This window comes from Oryctolagus cuniculus, chromosome 2 (assembly GCF_051225735.1).
Source record: "Oryctolagus cuniculus isolate XC-2025 breed Fujian yellow rabbit chromosome 2, ASM5122573v1, whole genome shotgun sequence".
NCBI lineage: Eukaryota > Metazoa > Chordata > Mammalia > Lagomorpha > Leporidae > Oryctolagus > Oryctolagus cuniculus.
The window spans coordinates 30,517,169-30,532,754 of record NC_142868.1 but is presented as its reverse complement, the minus strand read 5'-3'; the positions used below and the strand labels follow the sequence as shown (position 1 = coordinate 30,532,754).

The following is a 15,586-nucleotide window of genomic DNA, read 5'->3' as shown; positions in this document are numbered from 1 at the left end:
CTTTTCTCTTATCTTAGGGACACAGTTCTTTATTGATGGGATAATGGTAGCTTTTACATAAAATGATGGCTCACTCTGGAACATGGGACTAAGTAGTATTAACAGTTGTGTCTGTATAGGTGTTTAGCATAACATTTAAAAATACATACCTTTTTTCTTCTTCTCTAGCAATCAGCACAATGGTTCAAAATGGGGAAAAATTGGATGTCTTACTTTTGGTGGAGAAAGGCCGGTAAGTGCTTTTTTGCTTTTTATCTCAACAATTCTGGGGGTTGGGATGTTTTGGTTATTTTATTGGGGAAGAAATCATTACGTTAAAAGCTGTTGGAAATTTCCTGAATCATGCATATAAAATATATATGAACTTTCTTCATAGCAAGTAAATACCAATGAAGTTTATGTATTTTTATATTTTTAATGAGTAACTCATTGTGCTCAGATTATTATAGATTTCTATGGAATATTCACATTTAGGTATTTGTAAAGCAGTTTGGTGATTATAACTATTTTCAGTGGTGATATATAGTGGATATAAAATCCTGAATTTTGCACGCATGTGAGGCTTTTATAAACTTCACTTTCTTCAGTGTGTTTAGTTTTTCAGTAACTGTTGTTAATCATCTACTCTTCATCAGGGATTATTATTAGGTATTGAGGGTACAGCAGTGAATACATAGGCAAGATTCTTGCCCTGAGGAAGTATATAGAGTAGTGGGGGAAACAAAGTAAGTAGATAAAAGATAATCATGTTACATAGTGTCCATCAATTTTAAATACCATGAAGAAAAACAGGCAAGGGAAAGAGAGATATTCTGAATAGTATTCTGAAAGCTAGGGCATTAGGAGAAGCTATTTTTGATGAAAGACTTGAAAAGTAAAGAAGCAAAGCATGCATTTGTCTTGATAGTGTGTTCTAGATCTAGGATCCAGCAGAGTTAAAGACCCTGAAAAGTGCTGGTCTGCAGGTTTGTGGCTTGGGAGATGTGGATGAGTCAGAGAATGGAAAGAAATGATTTTAACAATCTCTAGACCAGATCACATAGAGCCCTACAGGTCATGATGGGAGAAGATTTTAATTTTGTCCTGAATACAATAGGAAACTACTCATTCTGAGAACTAGGATGTGGACTGATCTTTGTTTTGTTTTGAAGGCCTTCTATGGCTCCAGATGAGTAAGCTTTGGGGGAATAAGAGTGAAAGTGAGTGTCTAGTTATGATGATGCTGTACAGGCAAGGCAAGAGATGGCTTCCGTGAGAACCTAGTGTTGATGAGTGGTAGGATATATTGTGAAGGCAGAGGTGGCACAGGGTATGTTGATGGAGCAAATGAGTATGAGAGCCAAGGGGGACCCCAACGTTGTGGGCCTGATCTATACATGATGGTAGACCAAGAATCTGGTTTCAGCAGTTGTAACTAGGAGATGTCTGTTTTATAGCAAAGTGGAGCTGATGAGTAGGCAGTTAAGCCTGAAATTAAGTGAAGCAGTTACAATTGGAGATGTAAATTTACCATTTAGTTGTTGTTTGGCCAAGGAATGGATGGGTTCACCTACTAGAGAAAGTACAGGTAGAAAAGACTTTAGAGGATTTGGCCCCAAGGCTTCTAGTATGTAAAGGTCTGCAACATAAGGATGATCAAGTAAGGAAACCTGGGAAAGAATGGCCTAGGCTTCTCAGAACAATTAGAGTTTCTTGCATAATTTTTTCTTGATTTATTGTTATGTGCTTAAAACAAATCCCACAATGACATTGATTCAGAATATTTAGCTCTGTGATAATGCAAAAATAATTTGCAAACCCAGCATAAAAATTTAGCTAAATCAGCCTTCTCTCTGGTTATTTTTCTTGCTAGTGACAAGGTTAATGACTTTCAACAGTTAACTGAACCTGTCTTCCCTTCATCTTCATAGGAGCACACCAGCAGCTCCACACAGCAAGCACATTGCTGATTAGACATTTATGTCAGAGTGTGTCTTTTACATTCTAGGCCCAGTTTGGACTTTGCTTTTTCACTTATTTATTCCTGAGACTATGATGGTTAATGACACCTTGGATTCCGATTTTTAGTACCAGATTATAAATTCACTCTACTGTCAGAATACTGTTAATTATGTATTCAGCAGTAAAGACCCAGTTATATGTGTAGGTAGTATAATGGCATCAAAATACAAGCAGAAATGTAGATTTTTTTTTTTTTTTGACAGATAGAGTTAGAGAGAGAAACAGAGAGAAAGGTCCTCCTTCCATTGGTTCAAACCCCAAATGGCCCCCATGGCCGGCGCTGCACTGATCTGAAGCCAGGAGCCAGGTACCTCCTCCTGGTCTCCCATGCAGGTGCAGGGGCCCAAGCACTTGGGCCATCCTCCACTGCACTCCTGGGCCACAGCAGAGAGCTGGACTGGAAGAGGAGCAACCGGGACTAGAACCCAGCACCCACATGGGATACTGGTGCCACAGGGAGAGGATTAACCAAGTGAACCATGGCACTGGCCCAGAAGTGCAGTTTTACTGTCATCTATTTATGTTTGTTTTGCCTACTGGGAGCTACTTCCAAGGCAGGAAATAGTGGTCAATCTTACGGATTTGGTGTCTGAACTCACAGAACTTGTGTTCTTAAACAAGCAAATATGAATTTGATAATTGCTTTATTATATTTATCATTTTGAATTATTTTTATCAAGTTAACATGGCTAAGGTTTTTTCCTACTGGATTTGGCCAGTGGTATGTAGGTTTAAATTATGATGTAGTAAACATGGATTAAACCTCTTCAGTTTGGTGAATTTTTATATAGTGCTTACTATGTGCAGTATACTCCCTTATAAATGCAGGTATGGAAGCCAGATTCTGTTATTTTGTCCTTTCTTTTTTTTTTTTTTTTTTTTTGAATTTTTTTTTGACAGGCAGAGTGGACAGTGAGAGAGACAGACAGAGAGAAAGGTCTTCCTTTGCTGTTGGTTCACCCTCCAATGGCCGCCACGGCCGGCACACTGTGGCCGGCGCACCGCACTGATCCGAAGGCAGGAGCCAGGTGCTTCTCCTGGTCTCCCATGGGGTGCAGGGCCCAACCACTTGGGCCATCCTCCACTGCCTTCCCGGGCCACAGCAGAGAGTTGGCCTGGAAGAGGGGCAACCGGGACAGAATCCGGCACCCCAACCGGGACTTGAACCTGGTGTGCTGGCGCCGCAGGAGGAGGATTAGCCTATTGAGCCACGGTGCTGGCCAATTTTGTCCTTTCTAATTTGCAGAAATGACAGGGTGAAATCCATTTTTAAAACAGGTACTCTCTCTGAGTTCATAGAAAAGTGGAACACTTAGGAAATTCCAAAGTAATGGTCATAGATTCTTCATCATTTTTTTATGACAATGTAAATATCTTTAAAAGCCTATCTCTGATTAACAAATTATGTGGAAACGTTTTGAGAAGATTTATTTATTTTTTAAAAGGCAGAGTGACAGAACAAGAGGGAGAGACAGAGAGGAAGAGGTTTTCCATCTGCTGGTTCACACCTCAAATGCTGGTAGTATCTGTGGCTGGCCCAAGCTGAAGTCGGGAGCCAGGAGCTCCAGCCAAGTCTGCAGCATGAGTGGCAGGGACCCAAACACTTGGGCCATCTGCTGCTTCTTTTCCAGGAACACTGGCAGAAAGCTAGATCAGAAGTGGAGCAGCTGAGACTGGAACTCGTATTCTTCCATGGGATACCAGTGTCACCACCAGGTGCTTAATCCAGTGTACCATGATGCCAAACCCATGGCGATGAATTTGATTTTAGACATGTTGAATATCAAGTGCTTGTAAGACATCTAAGGAGAAACTCTTGAAAGAGAGTTACTCTTGTGGATTAGATGCTTATGAAAACGGTTTATGGGATGGAGATAATAGATTTGGAATTTCCAGTATGTAAAAGGAAGAGTGTGTAGTTTATAGAATACGGAGGGGAAGTGTTGGAGACTTGATGAATACACATTCCTTTGGGGTGGTAGGGGTTGTCTTGTCAGGGGATAGTAGCTGCCTTGGGAGAGGGATCTGCACATTTACCCATAAAGTGAGACAAGAAACCAAGACTGATGTCACAAAGCCCAGGAAGAGCGTATACTGGAGTATTGCTTAATGACAGATTATGTCCTGAGAAGTGCTTCCTTCAGTGATTTTAATTGTATAAACCTTGCACTTACACAAAATATATTGTGTAGCCTACTACACATATAGGCTGCATGAGGGATGTGTGTGGCTGCATGATGAGTGTATGTATACATATGTGTACATAATGTGTATGTGTTAATGAATGGTATAGCATATTGCTCTCTATGGCCATGATATGCAAAACAAAATGAGATCAAATCCAAAAGAGGTGTAGTGAATAGACACAGTAAATGTGACAGGTATGAGGTTGTTGCCAGCATAACATGGCATACAATTACAATAATATATAACAAAATAACAATAGAAAATATAATATAGAGGAGAGATTTTGAGCCTGTGGTTAAGATACCCACATCCCACATCTGAGTACCTGGATTTGATAGTTGGCTTTGGCTCTTGACTCCAGCTTCCTGCCAGTGCAGAGTCTTTAAGACAGCTGTGATGTCTCAAGTGTTAGGTCCCTGCCACTAACGTGGGGCCTAGATTGAACTATAGGCTCCCAGCTTCAGCCTTGACCCATCCCCAACTGATGCGGACTTTTGAGGAGTGAATTAGCAGATGGGAGTGCACTGTCTCCTCTCTCCTCTTCTCCCTCCCTCCCTTTCTCTTTCCCCTCTCTGTCTTACTGCCTCTTAAATGAATTAATTAAAAGTTTTTAACCATAGTATAGTAAATGCATAAATCAATCCCCTAGTCATGTATTGTCATTATCAAGAATTATGAACTGTACGTATTTGTGCTGTGCTTTTGTATAATGAGTCATGCATTAGATTTGTCTATGCCATCATCACCACAAACATGGGAGTAGTGCATTTCACTATGACATTGTAATGACTGCCGTGTCACTACATGATGAGAGTTTCTCAGTGCCATTATAATCTTGTGGGGACACTGTTGTTTATGCAGTCTGACACTAAGCGAAATGATGTTTGGCAGCAATGACTGTATTTCAGTGGAACAATTACAAGTATCGAGCACAGCCAAGGGAGCGCCCTGGATGAGGACACATAAGTGATATCGAGTCAGTCTGGTTACTTGGAGAACAGAAGAAGTGATCAGCATGTACCAGACCAGATTAAGATTGAGGACTGAGTAAATGGAGACAGCTGGTGAGGACAGTTTGTGGGAGATGTGTGGAGGCTGCTGATGGCACTGTTGAAGTAAAGGGTTTGTCCCAGGAAGGGAATACTTGTGCAGTTTGTTTTAAGATGATTTGAACTTATGTAAGATTAAATTTTGTTTCAAAAGAGACTTTAAAAGGAGCAGCTGACAGTGGGAGAGAGAGAACATGAAAGGGAAAAGATCCCTCAATTGTAAGCATATGAAGAGAGGAATTACTAAGTGGTGGTGCGTGTTGGTAGCTTCCTTGATCTGGTAAAGGGATGTTGAAGGATGTAGTAGTTTGATGGTTTTCAGTGGCTTTGTGAGCTAGGAGGTAGGGATGACTCCTGAGCTTTTGCCTGGGTGACAGAATGAATGGCTGTATCTACCTAAATGGAAAATATGCCCTTCTCACCCAGTGCTCAAGCATAATGAGTTAGTTTTACCTGCAAAATAGAAGAACTTCATTGCATTGTGGTGTTTTTTTTTTTTTTTTAATTTTTGTCTCTCTTTGGATCTTTTGCCCCCTGGGAAATAATGAGTATAAGCTAAAGAAGATTGTGGTATATGTGTCAATGACAAATAATATTATGGCCTTGGGAAATAACTTTCCCAAATAAAATAACTTTCAGTTATTCATAATGATGGTATGTATAATTGAAAGAGAAATCAACCGACTGTAAGTTATAACTTTTTTTAAAGGATTTATTTTATTTGAAAGAGTTACAGAAGGAGAGAGAGTGAGACAGAGAGGGAGTTCTTTCATCTCCTGGTTCACTCCCCAAATGGCCACAACAGCCAGGGCTGCGCCAGACTGATGTCAGGAGCCAGGAGCTTCTTCTAGGTCTCCCACATGAGTTGCAGGGGCCCATGCACTTGAGCCATCTTCTGCTGCTTTTCTAGGCTCATTAACAGAGGTTTCAGCCAGAAGTAGAGCAGCCGGGACTTGAAGTGGCGCCCATATGGGATGCCGCCATTGCAGGTCATGGCTTAACCTGCTGTGCCACAGTGCTGGCCCCTGACTTACTTTTTTTCCTAGCAAGAGCTTGATACAACATTGCAAATCATGAATAAATCAAGTGAATTGATTTCATGTCTTTTTCCTTGTCGCTATCTACCCTTGCTTAAAGTGCAAAAATAGGGGCCAGCGTGTTAAAAGTCCTTGGAGGAGGCTCCTGGCTCCAGATAGGATCAGCTCTGGCATTGCAGCCATTTGCAGAGTGAACCAGCAGATCAAAGATCTCTCTCTCTGTCTCTACCTCTCTCTGTAACTCTGTCTTTCAAATAGATATAGTAAATCTTTTTTAAAAATTAAAGTGCTAAAATACATTAACATTTCTTTAAAGGAAGGAGGAAAACAAATTCCCTGAATTAGAAAAGTCTGTAACTAATCATCTACTCTATGAAGCCCCTATTTAAATGTGTATTTCAGTTTGCATGTTAGTTTCATTATGTCTATAGCATGAGTGTCTTTAGAAAGAAAAATATTGCAGTAATATATTACACACAGAGTACTTTCGCTCTGAAAAGCTCTAAACAGAAGGTGTTCCAGATGGAACTTTAATGTGTATATTTTGTGTACTTTAAAAATTATTATTTTGGAAAATAAAACTTTCTTGATTACAGTTCAGGGTTTCTGGCATGCTATTTGATGCTGTTATTGGGACATAGAGTCTCTGCTTTTCTTTTAGTACTTGATTTGGATTTCTTTGTGTGAAAAAAGAAAGTCGGCCGGCACCGTGGCTCACTAGGCTAATCCTCTGCCTTGCGGCACTGGCACACCGGGTTCTAGTCCCGGTCGGGGAACCGGATTCTGTCCCGGTTGCCCCTCTTCCAGGCCAGCTCTCTGCTGTGGCCAGGGAGTGCAGTGGAGGATGGCCCAAGTGCTTGGGCCCTGCATCCCATGGGAGACCAGGAGAAGCACCTGGCTCCTGCCATCGGATCAGCGTGGTGCGTCGGCCGTAGCGCGCTGGCTGCGGCGGCCATTGGAGAGTGAACCAACCGCAAAAGGAAAACCTTTAGACCTTTCTCTGTCTCTCTCTCTCACTGTCCACTCTGCCTGTCAAAAAAAAAAAAAAAAGAAAAGAAAGAAAAGAAAGTCACGTTTGAATATTTATTGTTGACAAATATTCTGGATTAGCAGGTCAGAAGTCATTTTCTGGACAGTAGGTCAAATCTCCACTTTGGACTGGAATGTCCAAAAGACTACAACATCCTTGTCTCCAAATTTGAAAACTGTTCCTGTACTTTTTTTTTTTTTTTTTTTTTTTTTTACATTTTTTTTTTAAACTTTTATTTAATGAATATAAATTTCCAAAGTACAGCTTATGGATTACAATGGCTTGCCCCCCATAACGTCCCTCCCACCCGCAACCCTCCCCTTTCCCACTCCCTTTCCCCTTCCATTCACATCAAGATTCATTTTCGATTCTCTTTATATACAGAAGATCAGTTTAGCATACATTAAGTAAAGATTTCAACAGTTTGCTCCCACACAGAAACATAAAGTGAAAAATACTATTTGAGTACTAGTTATAGCATTAAATCTCAATGTACAGCCCACTAAGGACAAAGATCCTACATGAGGAGTAAGTACACAGTGACTCCTGTTGTTGACTTAACAAATTGACACTCTTGTTTATGGCATCAGTAATCACCCTAGGCTCTTGTCATGAGTTTCCAAGGCTATGGAAGCCCCCTGAGTTCACTGACTCTGATAATATTTAGACAAGACCATGGTCAAAGTGGAAGTTCTCTCCTCCCTTCAGAGAAAGGTACCTCCTTCTTTGATGACCCGTTCTTTCCACTGGGATCTCACTCGTGGAGATCTTTCATTTTTTTTTTCCCCAGAGTGTCTTGGCTTTCCATGCCTGAAATACTCTCATGGGCTTTTCAGCTGGATCCACATGCCTTAAGGGCTGATTCTGAGGCCAGAGTGCTGTTTAGGACATCTGCCATTCTATGGGTCTGCTGTGTATCTCACTTCCCATGTTGGATCATTCTCTCCCTTTTTGATTCTATCAGCTAGTATTTGCAGACACTATTCTTGTTTATGTGATCCCTTTGGTTCTTAGTCCTATCATTATGATCAATTGTGCACAGAAATTGATCACTGGGACTAGTGAGATGGCATTGGTACATGCCACCTTGATGGGATTGAATTGGAATCCCCTGGTATGTTTCTAACTCTACCGTTTGAGGTAAGTCAGCTTGAGCATGTCCCGAATTGCACATCTCTTCTAATGAAGAACTGGATTAAGGATTCCTCTGGGTTGCCTTTAGAAATCTCTCTTTTTTTTAAATAATAGGTAACATCCAACAATTTTATGTAGTACAAGCAAGTGGTATTTATCCCACGTAAGCAAGGCTGTCAGCATTTTAAAAAATCAATAAATTGGACATACTACACAAACTGCAAAAATGTTAAATGGTTACATCAACTTTTGTAAAAGATATTTGGCATAAAAAAACTGAGCAAACAAGAAACAGAAGAGAAATTCCTCATCTAGATAAAGAATATCTACCAAAACCAACTTTAATAGTGAAATTGGACAGTTTTCCCTTAAGTTGGGGAAAGGGGGAAGTGTCTTTTTCTCACCACTACTTTTCAATATTATGGTGGAATTACTAGACAGTGCAGTAACACAAAGAAAGGATACAAAATGCATACATATTGGGAAGGAAGACATAAAACTGCTAGCAAATGTCATTATTGCATGTATAGAAAATTCAAAAGTACATCATAAGTACCCCTGGAACAATGTTAGTGTAGCAAAGTGGCGAATTACATGTACAATTTAATTGTTGTTCCATGTATGGGTAAGAGCTAGGATTTGAAATTTAAAAACAAAATTAAGCATCATTTAAAATTGCATCAGGTTAAAAAGCAAATCCCAATCGGTGTCTTTTAACTGGACAGTTCAGGCCATTAACGTTCAATGTGACTAATGAAAAGTGGTAACTTTGCCCTGCCATTTGCCAAAGATAAGTTCTAATATATGCTTTGAATTCCCTGTGATCTTTTGCTGTGAGGTTTCCTTCCTTTATCTTCTTTCATACTGATGACCGTGTTTCTGTGTTTCTGTGTGTAACACATCTTTAAGCATCTGTTGCAGGGCTGGACGAGTGGCGACAAATTCTTTCAATTTCTGTTTGTTATGAAACGTCTTTATTTCACCTTCATTCACAAATGATAGCTTTGCAGGATATAATATTCTGGGCTGGCAGTTTTTCTCTCTTAGTACCTGGGCTATATCTCGCCATTCCCTGTACTTTAAGCCTGAACTCTGTCTGTCTGTTGTGGTTACCATTTTCTCATTCTAGAGCTACATGCCCATTTGCCAAGGACAAATGTTGAGCTGTTGCTCAAAGGTTGTTAATGTAATAGCATAATAAATAACTCAGCCATGTTATCAGGAACAGAAAAGACTGGTGTGTTTTTTTTGTTGTTGTTGTTTTAGATTCCGTGGTTGAAATATAGTAAAGCACAATGTATTTGATGTCTTCTGAGACTGACTGCATTTCAGTTTTAATTTCTAATTCTAGACGTAAAGTAGCTAACACTAGGGAATAAACACTTTATCACTGTTTCACAATTATGGGACAGACTACTTTTCTCAGTTTGGGAGATTAGCACACTAAATTTAAGGTTCTTTTCTTCATATCAACTTATTCCATGCGATCTTTCTTTTGTCCTCCTTGAATTGTGTTTTATGGGAGCTGATACATTAGCAATCCTCCAGAGGCTAAATTATCCTAAAGTGGTTTCTAAATTGTGCATGTAATTGCAAATTAAACAGTAGCCAATTGCCCACAATATCAGCTTGACTGCTTTTGTAACTTTCTGATGATTTAATTCTGATGGTTTAATTCTGAATGTTTCTAAGACAAAGAGTCTCTTCTCTCATCACCCCAACAAATGCTGCAAAAATAGATATACTTCAGGTTTATATTATAAAACAGTTTTCGGTTGAGGAGAGTTATAGTAAAGGGAATATATACATATTTAATAAAAGGTGGATTTTAAAGTTTATATTATTTGCTTTAAACATTTTTATTCAACTCAAAGCATTGCTGTGTACAAAGAATTAAGTTTATGAAGAAATAAATGTGTTATGTTGTGAATAAATATATTAAAAAGTTACATTTCTTGATCTTGTGGTCAGGATAATTTTTTAAAGAGAAATGTATTTAAGTGGGTCTGGAAGCCTACATAGGATTTTAGTATGAAAAATTGAAAAGGTCAAAAGACAGACATCATAAGAGGTAGAAATTGTAGCTTCAGAGAAGTAAAATGGACTAGAAATAACTTCAGTCCAAGTTGTACTTAACCTTGAGTTCTTGAGGAGGAAGTGTGGGTCAGTGGGTCTCAAAAAATAGACAGACACCATGTTATTATTTTTAATTGAATTTAATTCATAACTTGTCTGACTCTGGAAAGAATTTCAGGCCTGTTACCAAGGTATAATAGATATTTTAAGAGAATGAATTTTTAACACAGTTTTAAAAGTCGTTTTATGAGGCCTGCTCTGTGGCATAGCAGGTAAAGCCGCTGCCTGCAGTACCGGCATCCCATGTGGGCACCAGTTCGTGTTCTGGCTACTCTACTTCCGATCCAGCTCCCTGCTATGGCTTGGGAGGGCAGTAGAGGATGGCCCAAGTCCTTAGGCCCCTGCACCCATGTGGGATACCCAGAGGAAGCTCCTGGCTCCTGGCTTTGCATGGGTACAGCTCTGGCTGTTGCACCCAATTGGGGAGTGAATCAGCATATGGAAGATATCTCTCTCTCTCTCTCTCTCTCTCTCATTCTTTCTCATTCTCTTTCTGTTTAACTCTAACTTTCAAATAAATAAATAAATTTTTTTAAAAAAGAAAAATAATTTTACAAAGTATAGATTTGGATTCATTCTCCAGTCAGTTGAACACTATTAGAAGTTTTGAGCCGACTTACAACAGGACTGTCTTACAGTCCAGTTGTAGGTGGTTGTCTGATTGTGTGTTGGTATGGGATTGAAAAACTTGAGCTATTCCTTTCTTGTGAAATAAGCCATCTTTTTATTATTATTATTTTTTTTTAAACTTTTATTTAATGCATATAAATTTCCAAAGTACGACTCATGGGTTACAATGGCTTCCCCCCCATACCGTCCCTCCCACCCACAACCCTCCCCTTTCCCACTCCCTCTCCCCTTCCATTCACATCAAGATTCATTTTCGATTATCTTAATATACAGAAGATCAGCTTAGTATACATTAAGTATGGATTTCAACAGTTTGCTCCCACACAGAAACATAAAATGAAAAATAATAGATGGTTTTTTTAAATGATGATGAAATCAGATCAGACCTATTGTCATGTTTAATCCCAGTGAGAGTCAAGTTGGGAATTGATAATTTCTTTTTTTTTCTTTTTTTTATTATTTTTAAGATTTATTTTATTTATTTGGAACAGTTACAGAGAGAGGGAGAGGGAGAAGGAGGGAGGGAGGGAGGGAGAGAGAGAGGAAGAGAGATCTTCCATTTGCTGGTTCACTCCCCAAATGGCCGCAAAGGCCAGAGTTAAGCTGATCTGATGCCAGGAGCTTCTCCCAGGTCTCTCATGTGGGAGCAGGGGCCCAAGAACTTGGGCCATCCTCTGCTGCTTTCCCAGGTACATTAACAGGGAGCTTGATAGGAAGTGGAGCAGCTGGGACTCTTTCTACGGGAAGCCAGGACTGCAAGCTGAGGCTTTCATGCGCTGTGCCACAGCGCCAGCCCCAGATCAGGCATCCTGAGGCTGTTTACTGAAGTTGACTTCAGAATGTACAATCTTCTTATATTAACATTTCCTACTACTTTGTTCTTGTGACAGTCTCTACATCTGCATATATTCATAATAGCATTTTCCTGCTTCTGACTAAAATCAATCTCTCTTGCCCAGTTTCTTATCTGAAGGAGTAAAAAACTAATACGGCATCTCTCTAAACTGAAGTGATTTATGAGTACAGTGACTAAAATGTACTAGTCTCCCATTTCTGTTCACAAAAGGATAACTGGCATGGAAAATGCTTCCTACTTTGAACAACTTGAAAACCAGGCACAATATATGAAACACCTCTTCAGACATTGGAGCAAGAGGCATTCGAGGTCTGTGATTAAGGAGAAGGGAGACACAGGAAGTAAGCATTGAGATCACCTTAACTTTCTATTTACAGGCAATCATGGTTCATGACACAAGAAGTGGGAAAACCCAACCAGAATGTAGTGGTTTTACAGAGATGGGAGAGAAGTTCATGGGTCTAATTTTCAGGGACAGATGGGAGAGAAGAGGAAGAAAAATGGAACTGTGCAGTATGAACATACATCAAAAAGTTCATGGGAAGGTGAATTAAAAGATAAACTTATTCTTGTGCAAAAATTTTGAAATGTATGCATAGACTTTTTATGTCATACCATTTCCATGATCTTTGTAAAATATTTATTTGAAAGGCAGTTACACACACACATACACAGAGACAACAGCCTAGGCTATACCAAACCAAAGCCAGGAGCCAAGAGATTTATCTGAGTCTCTCACGTAGGGGCAAAGACCCAAGGACTTGGGCCATCCTCTGCTTCTTTCCCAGGCGCATTAGTGGGGAGTTAGATAGGAAGTAGAGCAGCCAGAACTTGAACCAGCACCCATATAGGGTGGCAGCACTGCAGGCCGCAGCTTAACCTGCTATGCCACAACAGCAGCCCTATCTATGATCTTTTTTCAAGGCACTTCTATATATAGATTTAAAATTTTTGTACCAAAATAAGTTTATCTTTCAGTTCCATTTTTACAAAAACTTTTGAAAGTGCCCTCAAACTGTAATTCTATTTCATGAAAGTCTGGAACTGGTAAGCTAAAGCATAGTGACAGAAAGCTGACCTGTTTTTGTCTGGGACTAATGTAGAAGAAGGGACTCAATGCAAAGTGGTGTGAAGAAATTTATGAATGATGAAAATGTTCTATTCATTGATTGTCCTGATGGTTACTAGGTAGAAGTAGTTATAAATTATTTCAAACCATACACTAAAAATGAGGGGATTGGAAACTTTTTATTGACCAAATATCACTCACAGAAATAACACAATTTGTCCTTTTCTAGAAAAATAAAAAAACAGAAATCCTTCTATGATGATTGGTATGTTCCCCATATCGGAGCCATGGTTCTGTCCTGCCTGCTATGCATCCAATCCAGCTCCCTACTAATGCATAGGAGAAAGCAGCAGAAGATGGATCAAGTACTTGAACTCTGCCACCCATATGGGAGACCTGGATGGAGTTCCAGGCTCCTTGCTTCAGTGTGGGTCTGCCTACGCTATTGTAGCTATTTGAGCAATGAACTAGCAGATGGAAGAACTTGATATTTCTCTCTCTCTCTCTTTCTCTGCCTTTCATTTTTATAAATAAATAAATCCTTAAAAATTAAAAAAATAAAAAATACATGATAAACATTTTAAAGGTTTTCTTCTAAACTCCCATCCATTATGGTTCTTACTCACCAAGGATGCTTTTCAAGGCAGAAAGTAAGGTGTCCGTGAAAGGAAGACAGACATCTCTCCTGTTATGACTGACTTGGGGTCATCTTCCACGTATTTTCCATTAATACAGCTTTGTGATAATTTGCTCCGGACATGCTCCCTTGTGAGTCTGTGTGATAAAAAGAATAAGAGGAAAGGACACAGAAAGATATACATCAGAATTTTACCCATCGAATGAGCAGTTGTGGAAATAGTAACCAGGGCCTTAAATTATAGACATCTAATTTCTCAAAGGGAGGATCATGGTTATTATTGGTTAAGACCAGAAATCCTACTTTCTTAGTTCAGTTTTGCTGTTCCTTCTAGCCTGTAGACCTCAGCAAATATTTCTGGTCCTTAGTTTTGTTTTGTTTTGTTTTGTTTTTTTTAATCATAAATGATGGGCTTGGCAGAAAGATTTCCAGTGCTTTGGCTCCAAACTTAGTAACAGACGCCCAAGATGGCATGGTTCATAAGGCTGTGAATACCTTTAACTTCTAGAGATCAGTCAGTACATTGATTTTGGTGATTTGTTCCTAATTACATGAAAAACAAGTAGACATTTGTACCGAAAGAAACAAAATGTCCATGAGTTTTCTACTCAGAGGCAGTTTAACATTCTGTCAAAAGCAGTTGATTTATGCACACATGCAGCTTTATGTTCTCTGCTCATTGTACTAAACATACACATCTACAGATGGATACTGAACTACTTAATCTTTCTCCATTTGTTGGAATTTAACCTTATTTCCCTTTTTACAATGCTTTGGTGAGTGCATGTGTTTGTATGTATAAACACCTGTTGGTGAGAGTGTAGCAGAAACATATTGGGAGAAACAAATTTTGTCTCTATTTCTCTGCTTTCAAGAATACTCTACTCACTGCAGTTTTTTTTTTTTTTTTTAAAGTTTATATTTAGAGCTTAATTATCAGGTCAAAAAATATATGTAAGTAAAAGAGAAATGTTAAGTCTTTTTGTTAAACTCATGAATTCATAAGGATCTAACATTGTTTATGGGGTGTAGGGTTTGATATTCATCAAGGAAAGCTCCTGAGTTATTTCATTTAGACAAGTGTAACCAGCAATAGAATGCTTTTGAGCTAAAGATGATGTAAGGTAAATGAAAAGGCTAAAGCTTGTCAAGAGTATTAGAACAAGTGTCAGAATTTTTCAGATAGAAAATTACAAGACCCAGAGGTCAGGGCTGCTGTTGTGTTGTGGAAAATCAAAACAGTAGATAAAGACGCCAAAAAGCAAGAGATAGGGATTACAGGCACAAGTGTCAGTAAAACAAAAGTAGTTAACATCAAGTTCAGAAAATGTTAGAAATTAGCTTGGTAAAATGCTGGTAGCTTTTTTTTTTTTTTTCCAGAAACATTGCAAGAAACAAAAAAGAAATAAAGGAAGAAGTTTGTTATTTTTGTCTTTTCTGTTAGGGCCAGTAATTATCAGAAAGATAGGACATTATGTCCCTCTTTTCTCTACATCCACCTCTGCCCCAGGGCTCATGCTTTTCTTTTTGGACTGAATCCAAAGTAGCTCCCTCATAGCGTGAAATCAAGATTAAATACTTTTATTTTGATGTAAATATACTTGAATTTCATCTGTAACAGTGTTATGTTTTGAATATAATTTTATATTTGATGATAGAACCTCAAAATTATTATGAGTCCAGAAATGCTAACCTCTATGCATTCACCTTGGAGAATGAACTACTTCTCTTGCCTGACTGTCAAGTTTAGGATCTAACAGCTAATGCATCCACTTAGATACAACAGGTGGTATAATAGAAGGCAGAGTGGCTGTTTGGCA

General features: G+C 39.0%; 1 protein-coding gene across 17 annotated transcripts in view; it reads left to right on the top strand.

Moving 5' to 3' along the window:
- Positions 1–15,586, top strand: part of ARAP2 (ArfGAP with RhoGAP domain, ankyrin repeat and PH domain 2) — a 209,370-nt gene that overhangs the window by 105,617 nt on the left and 88,167 nt on the right. For 15 of the 17 annotated variants that reach the window (XM_070069629.2, XM_070069624.2, XM_089327077.1 and 12 more), the window contains one exon: positions 169–232. In XM_070069629.2, coding sequence (XP_069925730.1) covers positions 169–232 — 64 coding nt within the window. Of the gene's footprint in view, positions 1–168; positions 233–12,270; positions 12,428–15,586 lie in introns of those variants that run through there. The other 2 variants (XM_089327080.1, XM_089327081.1) reach the window with 1 other exon arrangement.